General features: G+C 48.9%; 1 protein-coding gene across 3 annotated transcripts in view; it reads left to right on the forward strand.

Annotated features, from left to right (window-relative positions):
- Window positions 1-23,722, forward strand: part of RIN3 (Ras and Rab interactor 3) — a 136,033-nt gene that overhangs the window by 39,155 nt on the left and 73,156 nt on the right. For 2 of the 3 annotated variants that reach the window (XM_070775576.1, XM_070775577.1), the window contains exons 2-3: window positions 2,062-2,269; window positions 21,003-21,120. In XM_070775576.1, the coding sequence (XP_070631677.1) occupies window positions 2,062-2,269; window positions 21,003-21,120 (326 nt within the window). Of the gene's footprint in view, window positions 1-2,061; window positions 2,270-2,960; window positions 4,288-21,002; window positions 21,121-23,722 lie in introns of those variants that run through there. The other variant, XM_070775578.1, reaches the window with a different exon arrangement.

Here is a 23,722-nt window from a genome sequence, read left to right on the forward strand (position 1 = left end):
AGAGTCCTAATTGGCCTCTGAGGGGAAGCCTGGGGCCAAGCAAGAAGATTTTAGGATGATTATAAAGCCTTTTGGTGCCAGAAGATATTTTTGTGCTTCCAAGGAAGGCTAGAAGAACCTAGAAGACCAAGAATGTGTATTTCTGGGTGATTCTGGCCTCCGCTGTCTTTACTGCTTTCCCAGAGGAGATGTGGACCATACTTCGGGGTCTGGGAAGAGGTCATGTCCGAATGAGCTGGGCTGCCCTGCTCTCAAACTCTAAATGAGACCCAATTCCACAGCCTGTAGATGCCCCCCAGCTGCCCCTCCCAGCCCCATGACGCCTGCAGCTGCCTGGACACTCCTGTTGGCCTGGTGACCTGGCACACTCTTATGTGGACCCAGAGGAGAAATTCATAAGAACCCCTGACACACGCAGCTTCCAGGGAGGGAGGGCAGGCTTCTAGAAGGATTTAGGAGTGAGGAGCATCAGAAGAGGGAATTTTCAGTACACTGCCTTTGCTGGATCTCTCACTATACATAACTTTCTAGTCTGGTCTCTGCAAAATCCAGCACAACTGGACCCGTTTAACCTCACTTTCCCAGCCTCCCCACCACCCAGAGAACCACCAGGACCCCCGCCCTCCCCTCTAGGGAATGCTGTTCTCTCATCAGGACTCCTGGGTCCCCCATGTCCTCTGACCTCAGCAAATGGTTCCACTTTTCTGTGCCTCTAGCAGGGCTTATCCTACCCCACCCCCAGGCAGCTCCTTAACAGCAGATGCCACCCTGATCTCTGGTGCCCTTCGCCAGCATCTCAGGGATACAGGATGAAGGAGAGGCACCAGCTGCATCTCCCTGGTTTTATAACTGCCCCTTTCTATCTGATTAAGGTTTTCACCCCTGGGAAGTCCCTGGTGGTCTGGTAGCATAGGACTCCATGCTTCTACTGAAGGGGGCACAGGTTTGATCCCTGGTCAGGGCGCAGCTAAAAAACAAACAAACCCTGAGAGATTTCGTTCCTCAGGTAGCAGGCAAACAGACCACACAGCCCCACCCTACCCCCGACTCAGAATTTGAGGCACCAAGATGCTCTTCCTCCTTTTCTGGAATCAAACTCACGTGCGTGTGTGTGTAGGGGGTCGGGTGGAGCAAGCGTGTTGTGGAGAGCCTGGAATCTCTTGGGCCGGTCCTCTACTTGCCCTGCCATTTCTCAGGCCTGTGATGTTCCTCCTTTCCCAGGGGCCCTGACCTGTTACATCCTCATCCTGAGGATTGGCTGGGAGAGAGACAGGGAAACCTGGAAATGTCTGTATCAGCACATCTAACCGAAATACAACGCAAGCCCCTTATGTAGTTTTACACTTTCTGGTAGTCACACTAAAAAAGGAAAAAGAAAGAGGTGAAATTAATTTTAATGATGTTCTATCTCAGTATGTCCAAAAATGATCATTTCAATACACAATCAATGTAAAATATTATTAATGAACTATTTTGTGGTCTTTTTTTTTTTCATACCAAGTCTTTGAAGTCCTGTGTGTATTTTACACTTACAGTGCGTCTTAGTTCAGACAGCTCAAGAGTTGGTATGACTAGTGGCTATCATACTGGACAGCACAACTGTCTTGATCTGGGTGATGGTTACTTGGGTGCAGACATATGTCAAAGTTTGTCTAATTGTATATTAAAGACTAGTGCATTTTACTGTATGTAAGTTACACTTCAGTTAAGAAGTTGTTGTTGTGTTTTTTTAATTCTCTTCAGGTCTGTGCTCAGATGCCATTGTTTTCATGAACCCACCCTGGGTTGGAATTGGCTCCTTCCATTGCACTGTCCTCCTGCTATGTTAATCTGATCTTGTGCTACAGCTCTTTGTTTCTGTGTATGTCTTACTCATTTTAAATGCCTTAAGGTGAAGATCATGGTTTGTCCATTTTTTAATTCCCCCAAAGGCCCTGGCTATGCAGATGCTGAATAAGCAAGCATGATTTATTCAATCCAATAAGAATTGAATCCCCATTTGTTGTCAAGTCCTCTCTGGACCTGCGTCAGGATGCGCTGATCATTCTATTCTGTTCGCAGTCCTATTCCAGATGTTGGCAAAGGAGAAAGACAGGAAGAGGAGGAGGAAGATGGCGTGGGGCCCGGCCTGCCAGGCACTCTGAAGAACTGCCTTCCTCGCCGGGACTTCAGCGTCCTGGAGAAACTCGTCAAGACATGCCCGGTGTGGCTGCAGCTGGGTCTGGGCCGGGTGGAGGCGGCCAGGATCCTACACCGGGAGGCGGCCGGGGTGAGTGGGGTGGTCTCTCCACCTCGTGGCCGGTGGGCAGGTACAGCTGTAAGGAGCTGCTCCAGCTCCCACGGAAGTAGCTGCCCTCTGCCTGCACGTTTGCTCTCTTCTTAGGATTATCAGCGTTCCAACCAGAACTCAGGATTGAGGGACTGTTGGGCCGTCTGGTTTCTGCCTTGGAGAGCAAGTGTCCCGCTGCCGAGCCTCGGGCAGCGTGGCCAGCGGGGTGTGTCTGGACACTTGGGTGTCCCAAGCAGGACTGGCACTTCGAGAACTCAGCCAGGCATCCAGGGACTAGAGAGTATCAGAGCCCGAGGAACCCGAGAAATCATTTTACATCCGCCTTATTTTACATGTGAGGACGAGGGGCTGTGTGATAGAATTGAAAGGTTTCTCTTGTTTGAGTGGTTTTTTTTAGTGGGGGGGTTTTGAGTCAGGCTCTGTGAGTTGGGAAATGGCTTAAATTTTCTGAACCTCACTTTTCTCTTTGAAATGGGGCCATTAATAGTATTTTCCTCCCCATGGTATAAACATCACAGAGGAAGATAGATAGGTACATGATAGAATATGAGTCAGAGCTCATCAAATCCCACCCACCCTCCACCACCCCCGTACATGCTACTTCCTTTAAATTTTTAAAATTTGTTTAATTTTAAAAGCGATATATATATACATATATATATATATATATTTACTGTAAAAAAAATCAAGCTGGACAGAAATGATAAAGAAGTAAAGTGTCTGATAAAGGTCTTTGCCACCTACTCTTTTTCCACCTACCCACTACACAGAAGTCTTTTTTTGTTTGGGGCTTTTTAAAATTGAGGTGAAATTCACATAACATAAAATCAGCTTTTTTCAAGTGAGCAATTTAGTATGTTCACAAGGTTGTGCAAGCAGCACTTCTGTCTAGTTCCAAAATATTTCATTGCCCCAAGATAAAGCCCCATACCCATTGAGCAGTTACTCCATATTCCTTCTTCCCCTGGCCCCTGACAGCCACCGGTCTGCTTCCAGAAGTCATTTTTGCTGAACGTGTGTGTCCGGTTCATCTCGCGTTCAGACCCCCACATCTGTAATAGCTAGCATTTCCTAAAGGGTGAAAGGGTTAGTTGTTTAGTCATGTCCAACTCTTTGCGACCCCGTGGACTGTAACCCGCCAGGCTCCTCTGTCCATGGGAATATCCAGGCAAGAATACTGGAGTGGGTTACCATGCCCTCCTCCAGGGGATCTTCCTGACCCAGTGATCGAACTCAGGTCTCCTGCATCACAGGCAGATTCTTTACCATGTGAGCCTTGAGGGAAGCCATTCACCAAGCACTTACTGTATTCTGGGCACAGTTTAAGTTCTCCAGTGCGGGTTATCTTCACAGCAGCCCTCTGAGATGGATGTTACTATTATGCCCATTTTACAGATAAAGTAACTGAGATACCATGCAGTTGAGTGTCCCCAGGTGGACACAGTGAGCCAGTGCCCGAGCTGGCATTTGAACCCAGGTGGCTGGGGAGCTCCCATGTACAGGGTTTATTTGACACAGATAGAATCACATCTTTCAGCCATTTGTGTTGTTCTCACCTTCAGTGTGGTGTGCATCGCTACGCTCTGGGGAATAGTCCAAGCTCCTAAACACAGGAGACTCAGGTGGATAGTGGATTCATTTACCATGGACTGGATAAAAATCCATCAACTTGGCAATTGTACCTGAACTTTGGAATTACTGGAACTTATGGAGAAGACAGTGGCAGAGGATAAGATGGTTAGATAGCGTCACTGACTCAATGGACATGAAATTGAGCAGAGTCCAGGAGATAGGGAAGGACAGGGGAGCCTGGCGTGCTGCAGTCCATGAGTCACAAAGAGTTGGACACGACTTAATGACTGAACAACGGCAGCGACAACAACATGAGGCCTCTAGTAAGCCCCACAGAGGCCCCTGCCATAGTGAGTGGGGCCCATAGCGGCCTGAAGACCAAGCAGAATCCGAGGGAGCAAAGGGAGGCTGCCCCCAGGTATGAGGTAGGTGCCCTGTGAGCCTTCCCAGCCCCACCACAGCACCAGATCAGCCTGGCAGGGTTAGAGGGGGCAGGCAGGGAGACTACAGTCCTCAGGAAAACTAGGTTTGTTGTTTCATTCCTCCCCCACCTAAAGGCTTTCCGTTTTGAACTGACTGAAGGCTTCAGAGCAGATGATGAAACTGCATAGAAAATAAAATTGGAGACTCACACCAGCAGGTGTTCCGGTCAGCATTGCCAGGCTGCAGGCCTGGTTGGTTATCCACTCTCCTATTAGGATCTGAGGGGAGGATATAGCTGAAAAACAGGCCCAAGTGCAAGGTTGCAGTGCTGAGGGTGGCCGTTTTCTGGACCTTTCTGGGTTATCAGGAGAGTTGTGTCCAGGCCTGTGTGTAGACGGAGGTGGACCAGAGAGTGAGGACCCATCCCAAGGGGAACTGCATTGGGTGTAAGTCATGCCCACTTCATCAAATGGTTCAGTCCTCAAAAAGTTTGCGATAAACCCTACTCAAAACAATAGTAGTGGTCTGTGTGGAGCATGCTTATTAATGTCAGGCCCTGTACCAAATACAATGAGATTGTCATCTCATTGAATCGTCGCAGCAATCCTGCGAGGTGGACTCTGCCATGATCCTCATTTTACAGATAATGAAACTGAGGCTGGAGGGGAACTGCCCTTGTTTGTGCTTCCCAAAGGCAAAACCTCAAAGGCTTCCCAACCTGAGGGTTTGATTGCAAGTGGTTTATTTGGGAGGTGACCCTAGCGACCACAAGTGGGAAAATAAGACAAGAAAGTGGAGACAGCTAATAAAATCAACCCTAACCCTAATAAAGGGCTTCCCTTGTGGCTCAGCTGGTAAAGAATCTGCCTGCAACGTGGGAAACCTAAGTTTGATCCCTGGGTTGGGAAGATCCCCTGGGGAGGGGAAAGGCTACCCACTCCGGTATTCTGGCCTGGAGAATTCCATGGACTGTATAGTCCGTGCAGTCACAAAGAGTCGGACACGACTGAGTGACTTTCACTTTCACGTTCATGCAGGTTACCCCAGGGCACATGGAGCTGGCTTCTCCTGGGGCACTTTGGGGGCCAGGGCAGAACACATATCTCAAGGTCATTCCCCCCAGAGGGCTGAGGGAGCTGGTGTTATTGACCAACTCCTGAGAGCTGTTGGTTCCAGGCAGTGGGGGGTGATGTTTCATGTTCCAACACCTCCCTTCTGCTCTCAGTATGAGAAGCTCTGACTCTGGCCAGAAATAGCCAGTGGGCAAAGAGATGCCAATCTGGCTGTTGGAAGCAGGGCTGGGGTCTGCTAAAAAGAGTGGGTGGGACCCAGCAGCATCTGCCACTGGAAGTGAAGTCACCTGTCCAGGGTCACATGGGTAGTGAGTTACAGGGCTGAGATTTGACCCCAGTCCTAGCTAAGCCAGAGCACACCCCTCACAAGGGTGAAAGTTAATAGCAGGAAAGAAAAAGAAGTGACTTTCTGAGCTCAACCAATACCAGATGGGTGTGGGTATGAGACATGTACGAAGATGGGTGAACTATGACCTTAAACACGTATGAAGATGGATGAACTTTGATCCTACCACTGTTTTCTCAGAGTGTCTGGGAGGGCGAGTTCTGTGCGTGGATGTGAATGAGATGGCACGGGGAGGAGATGTCTAAGTGCTATGTGAAAGGTAGGACAGCGAGGGACCTGGAAGAGGGAGGGAACATGTCCGGGTGGGCTGATCCAGGCAGACTTCCTGGAGGAGGCAGATGCTGAGCCCTGTGTCCAGAGCCTTGAATCTGATCCCAGGAGTGAGACCACAGGCTACTGTTAAGACCACAGGTTGGGAGCTGGAGGAGGTCAGCTGGGCCCTTCCCACTGCTGCCCCCTTACTGCCCCCTCCGTGGCCACAGGGATTGGGGCAGCCCTGGGGACCATAGAACTGAAGGAGACACCTTCTGTTCACTTCTCTGCCCTCACCCCTTCTTCTCCCCTTGAGCTTCTGTATTTTCAAGCAGAAAGCAAAGCCCTGAGGCCCGTGCCCTGATACAAACTTGTCCCACTTTTACCCAAAGTTGTTCTTTGCATGATCTTATTAGATTCTCACAGTGACTTCTTTCTGGTCCGTGTTATTGGCATTTCCATTTCCAGATAAGAAAATGAAGGCACAGAGAAGTTAAGTCACTTGCCTGAGGTCACACAGCTAGAAAGTGCAGAGTCTGCACGGTGTGATCTGCAGGGATGCTGGGAAGGCCCTTTGCTGTATAGTATCACTCTCAGGGAACTGTCTGAATTTCCATCAGTGCAATGGCTTCATAGTTTTTAAAGATACAGACACTGAATAGCCCCCAGGCTGTGAGAGTTCAGAGGGTCCTCAAAGATCACACGGCCCACGCCTTCACGACACTGGTGAGGGACAGTGCTTCATCAAGTCTGGGGCCAGTGGTCAGGAGACTGGAGATTCCGCCCCTTTGTCCCAGTTATCTGTATGACCTTGACCACATCCCCACCCACTTACCCCCACCCCCGTCGAGTCCCTCCCCATCTCCTGCAGCCTGCGTCTCTGATAAGGTGCTGGGAACATATTGGCCCATTTTTGATTTGCATGGACTCAGAGCAAGGCAGTCAAAAGCCACCTTTATTCATTCTACACCCAAAGGGTGGGGTGTTTTTTCTTTTAGTTTTATTTTAGAAGTCTTCCGTTTACAAAGAAGTTGCCAAGATGGTACAGAGAGTTCCCTTGTGTACTTCTCACCCAGTTTCTCCCACTGTTAACATCTAACATTAGTCTGGTACATTTGTCACAGTTAATGAACCAATATTGCTACTTTATTATTAACTAACACCCACAGTTGTATTTAGATTTCCTTAGTTTTTACCTAATGTCATTTTATGTTTCCAGGATCCCCTCCAGGGCACCACATCATATATACTCGGTCTTCTTAGGCTCCTTTTGGCTGTATGTTTCTCAGACTTTCTTTGTTTTTGACAATCTTGACAGCTTTGAGGAGCACTGGTCAGGCATTTTGTAGAATGTCCCTTACCTGTGATTTGTCTGATGGTTAGACGGGGATTCCCTGCTGGCTTAGGTGGTAGAGTGTCTGCCTGCAGTGTGGGAGTCCTAGGTTCGATCCCTGGGTCGGGAAGATCCCCTGGAGAAGGGAATGGCAACCCACTCCAGTATTCTTTCCTGGAGAATCCCATGGACAGAGGAGCCTGGTGGGCTACAGTCCATGGAGTCACAGAGAGTCGGACACGACGGAGCGACTTCCCTTTCACTTTCACTTAGATGGGGGTATGGGTTTGAGGGAGGAAGATCCCAGAGCCAAAGTGCCATTCTCATCCCATGGTGACTAAGTACGTATTATCAACATGACGTCACTGTGGATGTTGACCTTGATCACCTGTCAGGTTACACTGTGAAGTTACTCCTTCCCCTCCCCCTTCCACACCGTCCTCTTTGGAAGGAAGTCACTCTACACAGCCCACACTCAGGGAGTGGGAACATGTGCTCCCCCTCCCTGAGGGTAGAGCATCTATGTAAATTATTTGAAATTCTTCTGCACAAAGGATTTGTCTCTTCTCCTCTATTTATTTATTCAATCAGCTACTTTATCAGTATGGACTCACGGATATTTATTTTATGCTTTGAGTTATAACTCAGTGTTGTCATTGTTGTTTAGTTGTTAAGTCATGTCCATCTCTTGTGCAACCCTGTGGACTGTAGCCCACCAGGCTCCTCTGTCCATGGGATTTCCAAGCAAGAATACTGGAGGGGATTGCCATTTCCTTCTCCAGGGCTCCAGCGGATCTTCCCGACCCAGATCAAACCTGCATCTCCTGTACTGGATTCTTTACCACTGAGCCACCAGGGAGGCCCAATATAGCCTCAAACTACTATAATTATTTTGTTGCTCAAATTGTTTCAACCTTGGCCACCGGGAGCTCTTTCAGTTGGTTCCTGTGTCCCTTTTGACGAACCCCCATCTTTCTGTGTGTGTTTTACCTATTTGTTTGTTTGGAGCACTTCCTCACTTTCTTACATTACAAGATGCTCCAGACTATCTTATGTATTTCTTGCCCTCGTTCTAGGCTCAGCCATTTCTCATTGGAGAATAATGCTAGAAACTAAGATCTGGGCACTCAGTGTTGCTACTGGAGTGTCATTGCTTCTAGACCTCAAGGTGGTCTTTTAATGAATGAAACCTCTTGCGAGATTGCTTTATGTAGTGAGGGGTTAGCAAGAGTTGCAGTAACCTGAGTTGTGATATGGACCAGCCACATTCAAGGCATCTTCCTCTACTGTGAGCCAAGGATACCAATTCCATTCAATATTAGTTTGGCAAAAGCATCAGCGAAGCCGCTTTTCTCCCCTTCAGGGTGCTAGGACCAGGGAAGAAGACACAGCCAGCAGGTCTGCTGTGTTGCCAAGTACTATCTCTCATCTTTCCAACAGCCCTGCAGAACAGGGGGCGGGCTCTCTATTTTATTTATTTATTTTTAATTTTTATGTTTTGGTCACACTGTGTGGCTTGCGAGATATTAGTTCCCCAACGAGGGATCAAACCCGGGCCCCTGCAGTGAAAGCACCAAGTCCTAACCACTGGACCACCAGGGAATTTCTGGGGGCTCTCTATTTTTATCAGTGAGGAAACTCACTGATAAATATGGCTACTAAGTGATAGCCCTGAGTAATATGGCTACTAAGTGATAGAGTGTGATTTGCACTAACTGCCTTCAAAGACTTAAAAATAAAAAACCACAGTGTCTCAGCCTCATCCCCAAAAATGCAGATTTCTTTGGTTTAGAGTGGGGCTCAGCCATCAGCATGGTTTCAAGTTCCCTCGGTGATTCTGATGTGCAGCCAGGATTGAGAAACCCCGCTCCTTGCCAGGCTACAACCTCATTGTATGTAACGAAGGTGGGCTGCATGTCCAGACTGGGCTTCGGCCGCCGGACCCCCAACCTCCATGAGCACAGATGCCCCTGCATTTGTGGGCTCCACAAAGAACTAGCCACTTCTGTTCCAGCCTTGAAGAGCATGATTGGAAAATTTCCCCAAGCAACTGGAAAATAGTCCTAAAATAACAAAAGTGGAAAAGCAGACAGCTCTGGATTGACCGGGCCAAAAAGGGATAGTAAAAACAAAACCATTTATAGTGTATTTAGCTTTGGATTTTTATGTATTTATTTGGAGAGAAGGAAGGGCATGCAGTAGCTGCGTTCTCTCCCTAAGCATATTCTGTCCCAGCTGTTACTGAAATCAGCTGGTCTTCCCAAAATTCATCATGCTGACTGAAGGTGGACAGGGAGGGGCTCGTATGCTAGCTAGGGGCTCAGCCCTCCTGGATTGCAGTGATTTACCTATAACACTAACCCTGAGTTTTGGAAAGATCCCAGGACACTGACGCTGGGAGAGAATCTTCTAGACAGAAGGAGTCATGGACCCTTCCAGACTAGACTGGAAAAGCGAGCTCAGAGAGGGGAAGTGACTTGCCGAAGGGCACAGCAAGCCAGGGTCAGCACTAGGAGGGACTCCGTGTCCTGCCTCACGGCCCAGGGCTCTGGCCACGACCCTGCTGTAGGCTTCAGGGGATGGGGATGAGCGAATCCTAGCTCTTCAAAGAAAACTGGATCCTCAGAGCATGGGGTGGGCGTGTCACCCACCAGTTTGTACAGTTGGGGGAAGAGGATTCTTCTACTTTTTTGCAAGTTCCTAATCTAGTGTATTGGGGGAGCTGACAAAAGGGGAAAAAATAAAGAGGGAACAGAAGGAGTGGGCTGACTCAGATGTCGGCTCAACAAGGCACCAGATGACGCTTCTACCCGTAGAGGAGAGAGGTTGAGTGAGGACACTGGGGCACAGCAAGCTTTGGCCCCATTTAATCAGGGGAAGCTTTCGGGAGGACTCACCCAGGGAAGGGTCCCAGTGTGGGCATGAGTGTGATCTACTCCATCCTAATAACTCTGGGCACCCCACACTCAGGGATCCTGGAGGTAGACAGAGAAGGCCCCGGGGCCTGGACTTGTCACCTCGTGTTCCCTCTGTGCTCACCTTAAGCTCATCCTTTCACTCGGGGCTGAGACATGAAGTCTGGAGCTGCTAGTGAGGATGTCTTTCCATGTCCAAGGTGCCTGGTGCTCAGCATGTTACCTTTCTGACTATAGAGCTATCCATGAACGAGAGGATGGGAATGCCACCTCCGCACTGCAGGGGACTCTGAGGCAGGTAGAGACACCGTACATTGTGTGCATACTAAGTCACTTCAGTTGTGTCCAACTCTTTGTGACGCTATGGATTGTAGCCCACCAGGCTCTTCTGTCTATGGGATTCTCCAGGCAAGATTACTGGAATGCATTGCCATGCCCTCCTCCAAGGGATCTTCCCAACCGAAGGATCAAACGCAAGTCTTATGTCTCCTGCGTTGGCAGGCAGGTTCTTTACCACTACTGCCATCTGGAAAGCCCCATACCATATACTGGGTGCTTATTATATAGCAGGCACTCTACTGAAGTCACCTGGGCACGTTCAATAATCCTTTGAGGCACTAGGTCAGCTGGGAATGCTTTCAGTTCAGGTAATACCTAGCCTATGGTAGCTTCAACCATAAGGCAACTATTGCTTACCTAATGAGAAATCTGGAGGCTTGGGGTCTAGGGCTAGTTTAGTAGTTAACAGATGACAGTGAGAGACTTTATTTTTGGGTCCAAAATCACTGAAGATGGTGACTGCAGCCATGAAATTAAAAGACGCTTACTCCTTGGAAGAAAAGCTATGACCAACCCAGACAGCATATTAAAAAGCAGAGACATTACTTTGCCAACAAAGCTGTCTAGTTAAAGCTATGGTTTTTCCAGTAGTCATGTATAGATGTGAGAGTTGGACTATAAAGAAAGCTGAGCACCAAAGAATTGATGCTTTTGAACTGTGGTGTTGGAGAAGACTCTTGAGAGTCCCTTGGACTGCAAGGAGATCAAACCAGTCCATCCTAAAGGAGATCAGTCCTGAATAGTCACTGGAAGGACTGATGCTGAAGCTCCAATACTTTGGCCACCTGATGTGAAGAACTGACTCATTTGAAAAGACCCTGATGCTGGGAAAGATTGAAGGCAGGAGGAGAAGTGGACTACAGAGGATGAGATAGTTGGATGGCATCACCTACATGATGGACATGAGTTTGAGCAAGCTCTAGGAGTTGGTGATGGACAGGGAGGCCTGGTGTGCTGCAATTCATGGGGTCATAAAGAGTCAGACACAACTGAGCGACTGAACTGACTGATGTCTTCAAGACCCAAGTTCTTTCCACATTTCTGTTCCCTCATTTTCGAGGTTGGCTTTCAAGGGTCTTGGGTTTGTCACCTTATGGTTACAAATTAGTGGCTGCAGCTCCAGCCATCTCATCCATTCAAAAGCAGGAGGTCATGGGCAAAAGGCTTTCTTCTCTTAGGATCAGTCTTTTTGTCAGGGAACAGATGTTTTTGCAGATCCTTGTTGACCACTCCTGACCGTGAGGGTAGCTAGGGAAGGGAGTGAGTGGCAGAGGTCAGTTACCAAAGAGATGGAGGGGACTGGTTCTCAGGGAACTAACTCACAGTGACCATCACAGACAGGAACTATCATAGTCCCATTTTGCAGAGCAAGGAGCAGCCCTGGAGCAGTCACACAGCTCAGAGTGGCCAACTAAGGACCGAACTCTATAAGTCTGGCTCCAGAACCCGTGGACTGAAGTCTTACACAGAAGGGCCCCAAGGCCCAACACTCTGGATCTTCCCCTTTCTCTCTCTCTTTGCCAGTCCTCTCCTGCACTGTTTTCTCATCTGTACAAGGGGTAAAATATTCTAAACCCCAGGGAAGGAGTTGCTGTGAGGTATTTAAAACCTCCAGCCAGGTGTCTGGCATAGAAACATGATCAGTTGATACTTGGTGGGTTGGCTGGGTTGGAGGATACATAGGAGGTTACAATCCCAGCCTGAAGGTCACTGGCCTTGCATTCTTGTTCTGGCTGTGCCACCAACAAGGATGTCTTTTTGCATCTCTGAGTCTTGGTTTCTTTAGCTGTAGAGTGAGGAGCTGAATACATCTGTAGCTTTCAAATTTTGCCACTGAGCTCTGGGGGCCCCTCAGCAGCACCTAATAGAAGGAAAGTGGGAGGTACCCAAAGGATGAGGCCCCATTTCCTCATACCCCACAGCTATACCATGACCTACTGTGGCATATCAACCACTCCAAGGTCCAGTGGCTTGAAACAGTCACCATTTGACTTTCTCAGGATTCTGTAGGTCAGCAGTTTGGGCTGGGTTCTGCTGAGTGGTTCTTCTGCTGGTCTCTCCTGGGATCAACCAAACAGCTGTAGTCATCTGGCAGTTTGACTAGGTCTGGATGGCCTGAGATGGCCTTGACCACCTGTCTGGCAGGTCGTGCCAGCTGTGGGCTGGGCCTCGTGACTCCAGCAGACTCACTCAGCCTTCTGCATATGAGTTATGGTTCAAAAGGGTGAGCATGGAAGCTGGCATGCCTCTTAGAGACCTCTAAGAGGCCTGGCATGCCTAGGCCTCTTAAGGCCTAGGCTTAGAACTCAACACCACCACTGCTGCTGCATTCTTTTGGTCAAAAGCAAGTCCCAGGCCAGCCTACCAGGTGCAGGGAACTAGATTCTACTTCTTGATGGAAGGAGCTGGAAAGAATTTCTGGCCATTTTTAATCTGCCACATAGATGATCTTTGATTCTGTCTTCCTAGCTCTAGAGAGGGCAATGGCACCCCACTCCAGTACTCTTGCCTGGAAAATCCCATGGACGGAGGAGCCTCGTAGGCTACAGTCCATGGGGTCGCTGAGGGTCGGACACGACTGAGCGACTTCACTTTCACTTTTCACTTTCATGCATTGGAGAAGGAAATGGCAACCCACTCCAGTGTTCTTGCCTGGAGAATCCCAGGGACGGGGGAGCCTGGTGGGCTGCCGTCTATGGGGTCGCACAGAGTTAGACACGACTGAAGCAACTTAGCAGCAGCAGCAGCAGCTCTTTGTTTGGAAAAAAAGATACATAATAATAATCTTATTAATAAGTATCATTTATTTGTCAAATGAGATTGAAAGTGAAAGTGTTAGTCATCCAATGTGTCCAGCTCTTTGTGACCCTGTGGACTGTAGCCCGCCTGGTTCCTGTGTCTGTGGAATTCTCCAGGCAAGAATACTGGAGTGGGTTGCCATTTTCTTCTCTAGGGGATCATCCCAATCCAGAGATCAAATTCAGGTCTCCTGCATTGCAGGCAGATTTCTTCACCATCTGAGCCACCAGGGAAGCCCCTATTTGCAAATAAAAATCTTAGCATCTGGTTTAGTGCTCAGTAAATGGTAGCAGTCTATAATAATAATAATAAGTATCTTTAAGTGCATACTCCGTGCCAAGCATTCATATACATGGTCAACAATTCTCATGGAAACCCTGAGAGATGAATATTATTATACTCAGGCTCAGATGAGGAAATTGAGGCCAAAGAAGTAAAAGTAACTTGCCTACGGACACACAGCTGATAAAGATCAGAGCTGGGATTCAAGTCCCCCCGGGGGTCTAAAAAGTGGGCTGCCAGGGGGTGGGCAGGTAGAAAGAAGTAAGATGGGCTTGGGAAATTTGCACATGGACCTCCCCGAGGGTGCTGGAGTGGGAGCTCTGGATGGCACACCCAGCCCATTAGCCTTCTGGGTGCTCACCTGCAACGACCACTGTGGGCAGCATCTCTGTAGAGGATGAGCAGTGGACACCCAGAGAGGATGAGGGGCAAGGGGAACACGGGCAATTTACTCAGATGCTCTTCTCCTGGTACCAGCTTTGGCTGAACTCTGCTGGGTTTAAGCACAGGAGTTACACCCTAATCTAGAACACTTTGCAGGAGTTACCACTCGGCATATGTTCTTACAGTGAGTCGTATAATGACACTGTTTTTGAGGTTCTGTCTGTGAATACTTCCTGAAAGGGATCCTATGACTAGCTGAGCAGCTAAACCTCCCCAAAGGGGAATGCAGAAGAGACCATCTTACTCCAATGGATAATGACCAAGGCAGACCACTGACCGGGGTTCTGCCTATAGCAGGCTCCTGTCAGCGCCGTCTCCCTCACTGCCATCTGGGCAGGAAGGGTCAGAGGACTCCTTAAGCCTCCTTCTCCCTTCTCCCCGCTAACATTCACCTCCCCAAACCCCTCACCCAGTGCATTATCTTAGTTTTTCAGATAAGAGGACTTGGCCATGGCAGAAAGAAGTGCTACAGGAGGCTCTGTGGGCATGCCAGAAGGGTGGGTGTTGGGCACTCAGAATTGGGAAGCTGAGCCCAGCCTGGGGTACTTTCCACCCAGTCTGCACCCCTGCCCTGCAATGACTAGTTAACACAGACTCGATGGCAAGAGATAAGTGAGATGTTCTCGGTGACACCCAGGTCTGCATCTCGCTTCTGCATTTCCTGTTTGCATGGCCTTGGGTTTCTTTAACCCCTCTGTGCCCTGAGTCTTCACCCATCAGAAGGAATGGTAATAGTGCCTACCTCACCCAGCCATGAGGGAACTGGATGATGCAGGGTGTAAGGTACCTGGTCCAGAGCACAGATGTCAGCTGCTGTTTAAATTTCTGCTCCTTACTTGCAGCTGAACCCCTTCTCAAGGAAATCCGTTCTGAGTCTTTTTCACAAGAAACACATGTGGTAGACTGAGCCCCAGTTCTAGATGGAGCCTGAGACTGGGAGGTTGAGGAATGTAAACCAGCCATGGTCAAGGAAGGCAGAAGCAGATAGAAAATTAATTCTTAGCGAGCATCGGTAGAAACCCTTTTACCTCACTGGGTGCCTCCCTGCGTAACATCTCAGTTACTCCTTCCGACACAGAAGGGCAGGGCTTTGGTTTCATTTCTTGTTTCTGCTAGGTGGTCATGGGTGTTATCCCAATTTACAGATGGAAACACTGACTCTTAGAGAGGCTACGGAATGACCCAGGGCCACAGAGCTCATAGCAGGCTGCACAGGGCCCTCTGGGAGCCCAGGAAGAAATGCAGATGGTAACAGATCTTGACTGTCAAATGTAGATTTGACTCTTCCTGCAGTTGGAGGAGTTCCTGTCAGAGGGCTCTTATCTTCTTTCTTTCTCTCTGTGGAACAGGAGGGTGGAGAACAGGGTCAATGTCTCAGCAGAGTAAGGAAATCTAGAAATAGTTACATGCTGTGTGTGAAAGAGCCAGTTAGGTTGCAGGGTGGCATTGCAGGAGGTCCCAGTTGAAGCTGCCAATGGTGATTTGTCATTGCAGTCACCCTAGGGTGGGATCGGTGGGGGTCAAACAGTCCAGGAAGAAGGAAACCATCAGTAGAATAAGATATCTACATTGGAGCCTTCCCTGGCAGTCCAGTGGTTAAGATTTCGCCTTCCAATGCAGGAGGTTATGGACTCAATCCCTGGATGGGGAGCTGAGATCCCACATGCCTCATGGCCAAAAACCTAATCATAAAACAAACAATATTGTAACAGTTTCAATAAGGACTTTAAAAATGACCCACATCAAAAAAATAAAAATTAAAAGATATGTTGTACTGTGGCCCTGACCCTCCATAGATCTCTCTCTCTTGCTCTCTCTAATAAAAAATTGTCCATCCTTCTGATAGGAATCCTTATTATCTTGTTTCATTTTCGTTTGTTGAAAAAAAAAAGCTGGCTGGTGGCATTTTCCCCAGTGGGTCATGTTTGAAATCACTTCCTTGCCTCCTGTGCCATTCCTGGCACTCCAGGATGGCAAGGGGCATCTCTGCTGTGTACACGTGCTTCTGAACAATGACCTGGGCTTGTGTCTCCTCCTGCCCACACCCCAACACACATATGTACACCACCCTTGTAAAGGGAGCCCTTGTCCTCCAACTAGAATTTATGCTGGTTTGGTTTCAGTTCAGGAGGGCGTCAGCCTTAGCTCCTGCCTGGGCTCAGGGTTGAGGATCCAGCTTTGCTGTCTGCCTTCCCAGGGGCACCCCTGGCTCCTGCTGGGCACCCTTCCCATGCCCTGTGCCTCAGAGCTCCAGGAGGGGAGCCCTGAGTCCAGTTCAGCCTAGAGTCCCTTCGTTCCTCACTTACCCCACCCCTCCCACACACACATTCATTCACACATTGATGCACTTGTGCACACACTCACACACATTCACTCTACTCTTGAACAGTTCTCTGATATCAACTGTCCTACAATTCAATTCTGACACTACCCAAAGTGAACACAGACCCCATAAGTTAAAGGGAAGGTTCCTCCAAAGAAAGACTACTCTTAACTGCAGATGCCAGACACAAATGGGGTCCCCAGGATCCTCACACTTCTGACTTGGCTACAAACATGGCCCCCTCTTTAGATTTGATAATTTGCTAGAAAGATCCAGAGGACTCACTGAAAGCACTATGCTTATGATGACAGTTTGATTATAAAACTCAAGAGCAACTGAATGAGACACACAGGGATGAGGTCTGGGTGGGGAGGGCCACGTGGAGCTTCCATACCCTCTCCCCATGGAATCTGGGCACAACACCCGCCCCACATATCAGTGTGTTCGCGAACCAGGAGATTAAATCATTGCCCCGGACTTGAACTCAGTCTGCAGTCCCCCTTGCCTCCCCAGAGGTAGAAGTGAGTCTGTGGGTTCCAGTCCTCTAATTATGTGACTGTCTTTCTGGGGCAGCCCCTTCTTTAAGGTCCCACTTGAGCCACCTGTTAACATAAACTCAGATGTGGTCCAGAGGGGCTCTTTATGAACTGTGAAAGACCCCCATCATTCAGGAAATTCCAAGGGTTTCTGAATCTCTGTGCCAGGAACTGGGGACAAAGACCAGATGTATTTTTTTATAGCACCCACAGGCTTATTCTCACACACACATACTCATTCTCTCTCTCTCTCTCTCTCTCTCTCTCTCTCACACACATACATACTCATTCTCTCTTTATCTCACACACACACACACACACACATATACTCATTCTCTCTTTCTCTCACACACACTCACTCACTCCCACATTCCCTCACACATGCTGGTTCCCATGAACTTGATAGGTATGAGATACTTGGATCTTGATGAAAGTGAAAGAGGAGGGTGAAAAGGCTGGCTTAAAGTGCAACATTCCATAAACGAAGATCTTGGCATCTGGTCCCATCACTTCATGGCAAATAGATGGGGAAACAGTGGAAACAGTGACAGAATTTATCTTCTTGGGCTCCAGAATCACTGCAGGTCATGATTGCAGCCATGAAATTAAAAGATGCTTGTTCCTTATCCATCTCGTCAAAGCTACGGTTTTTCCAGTAGTCATGTATGGATGTGAGAGTTGGAACATAAAGAAGGCTGAGCTCTGAAGAATTGATGCTTTTGAACTGTGGTGTTGGAGAAGACTCTTTCGAGTCCCTTGGACTGCAAGGAGATCAAACCAGTCCATCCTAAAGGAAATCAGTCTTGAATATTCATTGGAAGGACTGATGCTGAAGCTGAAACTCCAATATTTTGGCCACCTGATGTGAAGAACTGACTCATTTGAAAAGACCCTGATGCTGGGAAAGATTGAAGGCAGGAGAAGAAGGGGTCGACAGAGGATGAGATGGTTGGATGGCATCACCAACTCGATGGACATGAGTTTGAGCAAGGTCTGGGGGTTGGTGATAGACAGGGAAACCTGGCATGCTGCAGTCCATGGGGTCGCAAAGAGTCAGACACAACTGAGCAATTGAACTGAGCTAATGCTAACCTATATCTCTGAAGAGGAGCCAAAGTGACCTCTTTTTTTTTCTTTGAAAGGTGCATTCATAAGGGCAGTTCAGGTCCAAGTGAACATATCAGTTCAGAGATGTTGCTGCTCACAGCAGGCGAGGCTGTGCCAGGAGTGCAGAGAGGCACCTAGAGGAGAACCTGCCTCCTGCTAGGTCCCCCAGGAGGTGCCTTCCAGGTGGGGTGCCGGCACCCCCACCCACCTCCCATTTCTGCCCCAGAAGCCTCTCTACAGCCTTCCTCCACTCACTGGATTCTCAGATTCTCTCCAGCCTGCCCTGTGCGAGGAGAGGCTGGTAACCTCATTTCTAACCTCAGTTCAAGGACTAATGGGTGCCTTGTGTCCCTGCTCCCAGCAAGCACTCTTCCAGAGAGCAGATGCTTAAACCAAGAGACCACCCTCTGTGGGCTGGGTACGGAGCTCAGGATCTCGAGCTAAAGGGCCTGAGCTCAGATCCCAGTCCCATCCTAAAGAGCCTGGCAGGCTATGGTCCATTAGCAGAAAGTGTTAGTTGCTCAGTCATGTCAGACTCTTTGCAACCCCGTGGACTGTAGCCTACCAGGCTCCTCTGTCCATGGGATTTCCCAGGTAAGAATACTGGAGTGGGTTGCCATTTCTTCCTCCAGGGGATCTTCCCAACCCAGGGATTGAACCTGGGTCTCCTAAATTGCAGATAGATTCTTTACCGACTGAGCCACTAGGGAAGCCCCAAGGGGTTACGGTCCATAGGGTCCCAAAAATTTGGACATGACTGAAGCAACTTAACATGCATCAACAATTTAATGACATTGAATTAATAATTCTAATACTATAGCAATATAATCATAAATTTGTTGTTGTTGTTCAGTTGCTAAGTCTAGTCCAACTCTTTGCAACTGCATGGACTGTAGCACGCCAGGCTTCCCTCTTCTTCACTATCTCCCGGAGTTTGGTCACTTTCATGTCCATTGAGTCAGTGATGCCATCTAACCATCTCTTCTGCTTCCTTCTTCTCCTTTTGCCTTCAATCTTTTCCAGCATCAGGGTCTTTTCCAGTGAGTCAGCTCTTCGCATCAACTGGCCAAAGTATTGGAACTTCAGCTTCAACATCAATCCAATAGTAATCAGTTGCAATGGCAGGGAATTTGGAGCATCTCCCAAGAGGTGGTGGGACAGTGCCTTGGAGGGAGAAGGGAAGAAGCGCCATCTCTCTCTTCCTCCAGAGCCTCTTATGTGTGGGGCCATGTACTCTGGAAGTCCCAGTGGCCCTGCTTCCCAAATTTTTCTCAGCATCTTTGACCAGGCTCCTGGTCTTCAGAACTCTAGCCTGGGCTCTTGGGAGGGGCTTAGACCCCTGGTTGAGGTTGGAGGAGAGGGGGGACACAGTGACCAAGTCTTTTCTCAGGAAAGGAAGGACTGACCCTTCCCTGGGGAGAGGACCACTCCCTCTCCCTCTTCCCCAGGGGGACACCATGCCCTGGAGGCTGGGGAGATTCCAGAAGGCCTCTATTATCACCTGGAAGGAGGGATGAGCCTGAGTGGGGCCAATGGAGAGGAAAGAGAACATTTTTAAAACCACAGAGGCTGTGAAAGGAAGCAGGGGCTCCCTCCCCATGATGGCCTTCTGGGGTTGGGGGGCACAGCCCCAGGGTGGCTGTGGCTATGACGGGGGAAAACTTCAGAGTCACAGGCTCTTTAGCTGAGCAGAACGGTCGTCTGGAGAGGAGAAGTAAAAGTGCTACTGCTAAGTCGCTTCAGTCGTGTCCGACTCTGTGTGACCCCATAGACGGCAGCCACCAGGCTCCCCCGTCCCTGGGATTCTCCAGGCAAGAACACTGGAGTGGGTTGCCATTTCCTTCTCCAATGCATGAGAGTGAAAAGTGAAAGTGAAGTCACTCAGTCGTGTCCGACTCTTCTCGACCCCATGGACTGCAGCCTACCAGGCTCCTCCGTCCATGGGATTTTCCAGGCAAGAGTACTGGATCGGGTTGCCATTGCCTTCTCCAAAGTAAAAGTGAGGCATCTGTAAACACACTGGCTCTGGTTTAGACTTCAGGTAATGCTTGGTTACTACAGCACAAATAGGTCCTCAGGGCTCAGGAGCATCATTTACGACTAGAGTAAATCCACAGAATAAGAAAGGACTAGTTCCCCCCATGCGGGATGTGGGGAACAGAGAAGGGCTGCATAGCATGGGGTCTAGAGCGTGGGTATCAGTGACCTAGGCTGAATCCCAGCTCTACCCCATCAGCTGTGAAGCTTTGGCCAGGAACAGCCTTCAGGGTGTGTCCTGGGGCCCAAACCCATACAGGTATTTCCTCAGTCTGTCTTCACACCAGCCCCAAGAGCCAGGTCCTGTTAGGGTCAGGGAGCACCTTCCATCATCTGTGAAGCAGGGATAACAGCAACACTCATGTCACAGGGTTATCGGGAGGATCAAGCAAGTAAACATATGCAAAGCATTCCTAACAGTTGCTGTCACAGCACAAGCTGTATATTAGTTATTTGCTATTTTTGTTTCCATGGGAAAAAAAATAGTGTGACTTGACTAATATCTATGATTGTTTCCAGCCTCCCCTAGAGCATGTGCGCTAGGGTGTGAGTTGAGATTCAGCCGTTATGTCTGTGCTTTTCTAAAAGTAGTCCCCAGATCTCTACCTGTACCAGATTCACCTGATTCCAGACCCAGACCCACCCCCAACAAACCAGCATCTCAGACGGTGGGGACACAGGAATCTGCCTTGATTTAGTTGAACTCCACTTCCATACACAAATGAGAAACCGAGGTTCAAGGCTCCATGCCACATGTGCCAGGTGACACATGGCTCTTGGGACAGAACCCCTACTTGTCCTTGGGAATGCTAGACTCCACCACCCTGCCTCTTGGTTTCTGGAACCTTCCAGATGACTCCCATCTCACAGCTGTCCTTCCAACCTCCTGCCACATCTTTGACTCATGGAGTGCCCTCTTCCTCCATTGCAGACATTCCTGGTCCGCCGGGACAGCAGCTTGAAGCACCTGGTGCTCTGTGTCCACTTCCCTTCCCTGAACGAGAGCTCATCCGAGGTGCTCGAATACACCATTAAAGAAGAAAAATCGAGTGAGTACCATCTTCCCATTCTGCCTCCAACCACACAGCGGCAGCAGATGCTACACCCTGTAACCACAGACACTCCCCTCAGGCCAGAAGGCTCTAAAGTTAGAAGAAGGGGGGAAGCTTTCATCTGCTGAAGTTGTTTGGCTCAGTTTGTTCTGAACTCAGGTTTATCACTCAAAGTCAACGTGTTCGCACTCACCCGTGTCACAGCTCGATGGCTTTGCTTCCTCAAGGCCCCTGTGAAGTTTCCTTTTGTTTAGGTCATGCTAAAGAAAGGGAAGGAAAAGAGGGGAAATGTCTGGGGCCCTGGATCCTAGTGACAGCTCAGCACACAAACTGTGATCTTGGACAAGTCACTGAACCTCTCTGAGACTCAATTTTCATATCTTTCAAATGGACAGAATAGGCTCTTCCTGTGTGTATCCCACTGCCTTTGTGAGGGTCAAATGGACAAGCACTTTGAAAAACAAAAATCCTGTGTGTGCCCAGGGGTGCCAGGAGGCAGGCTTGGGCCTCTGTGGAAAAATGTTTGGGGACGCCAATCAAGGGTTGGTTTGTGTGCAACTGAAAGTGTTTGGGCTTCCCCCTCCTCTCATGCGCCATGCCGGTATTAAGATCCGAAAAGCTTAATTGAAGAAATCTGTAGACTATTCTGAGCACCAGCTCAGGTCCCTTATAAATGGATCCAAGAGTGTGGGAAGCTTTTTATTCTTGGTTAGCAGCAGAGTAACAACAGTTAAACAAAGATAAAATATTTAAGTGTTTAGGATAGAAATACATAAGGTAATCAAATGTTTGCATAATTGAATGTTAAATGTTGTTGTTGTGTAGTCGCTAAGTCGTGTCGGACTCTTTTGCAATCCCATGGACTGTAGCCTGCCAGGCTCCTCTGTCCCTGGGATTTCCCAGGCAGGAATACTGGAGAGGGTGGCCATTTCCTTCTCCACGGGATCTTCTCAACCCATGTCTCTTATGTCTCTTTCATGGGCAGGCGAGTTCCTTAGCATTGAGCCACCTGGGCAGCCCAAATGTTATATACATATGGTACATATTTTTACAAATATTTATTCAATATTTTAGGGTGCTTGTTTCTTAAGAGACACTTGTGCCCAACACTGGGAAGATGTAAGATGAAAAAACAGAGTTCTGGCCTCAAGGCTCTCCCAGTCTAGTTGGAGGGTGGGGGACATGGTGGGTGGGAGAGACACAGACCCCTGCCCTTGCTGTGCAGTGTGACAGTTGTAACTGCACAGGGACCTCCAGCTCAGGAGCACAGAAGCTGCAGACCATTGTGGGAAGGATTCTGGGAGGATGTGAAAGAGAAGGGAATACAGGCTGGATCCAGAAGAGTGAGGATGTTAATTTAATTATATGCTAATTTTCTAGCTCAGAGGCAGAGGAGCATGCAAAAGCAGGGGCAGATTCCTGTTCTTGGCAAACACTGAATGGGTGAAACATCACCTACTCATTTGTGTATTTAACAATTGGTTATTAAGTGTCTCAGCGTGGTGTCGGGAGCTGCTGTAGCACTAGGGACACAGCAGGGAACAAAACACAGGCCCTGCTCTGAGAGAGGAGACGATAAATGAGTAAGTGATGTAAGGTGATCATCTGATGGAGAGCCATGCTATGGAGAACATGTAAGCGGGAAGATTAGCCAGCTGCTGCAATAACAACAAAAATTGGAATAGCTTGAGTTCGATCCCCGGGTTGGGGAGATCTCTTCGAGCAGGAAATGGCAACCCGCTCCAGTATGCTTGTTTGGAGAATTCCATGGACAGAGGAGCTTGGTGGGCTACAGTCCACAGAGTTGCAAAGAATCAGACACCACTGGGCGACCAACACTTTCAAACTCAAAAGTGGCTAGTTCCTGATCATGTGCAAGATTCCTGGTCAGTGGGGAAGGCTCATTCAGGGACCCCACCTTGAGCATGCAGCCTCCAGTTTCCTGTGGTTGCACAGGCATGCATGCTAAGTCACTTCAGTCTTGTCCGATTCTTTGCAACCCCATGGACTGTAGCCTGCCAGGCTCCTCTGTCTATGGAATTCTCCAGGCAAGAATCCTGGAGTGGGTTGCCATGCCCTTCTCCTGGGGATCTTCCGGACCCAGGGATCAAACCCTTGGCTCTTCTGTCTCCTGCATTGGCAGGCAGGTTCTTTTACCAGTAGTGCCACCTGAGAAGCCCTCCTGTGGTTGACTCCATGCCAACCACATGGCATGCCTTCCACATGGTAGGCTGGAAGGGGAAAGGGGAGTCTTGTGGATAGGTCTTACCTCAATGCCTGTAAGTGGGTGTGACACTTGTGCTCACATTCCATTGGTTAGAACGTCCTCACGTGGCCACGCCCAACTGCAAAGGAAACTGGGATATGTAGTCCAGTCATCTGCCGCTGCGGCTGCTAAGTCGCTTCAGTCCTGTCTGACTCTGTGCAACCCCATAGACGGCAGCCCACCAGGCTCCTCCGTCCCTGGGATTCTCCAGGCAAGAATACTGGATTGGGTTGCCATTTCCTTCTCCAATGCATGAAAGTGAAAGGGAAGGCAAAAAAAGCCGGGATCTTGGTGAACTGCTCAGAGTCTGCTCTCTGGGTAAAGGGTAAGGAG

This window comes from Bos indicus, chromosome 21 (genome assembly GCF_029378745.1).
Source record: "Bos indicus isolate NIAB-ARS_2022 breed Sahiwal x Tharparkar chromosome 21, NIAB-ARS_B.indTharparkar_mat_pri_1.0, whole genome shotgun sequence".
NCBI classification, from domain to species: Eukaryota; Metazoa; Chordata; class Mammalia; order Artiodactyla; family Bovidae; genus Bos; species Bos indicus.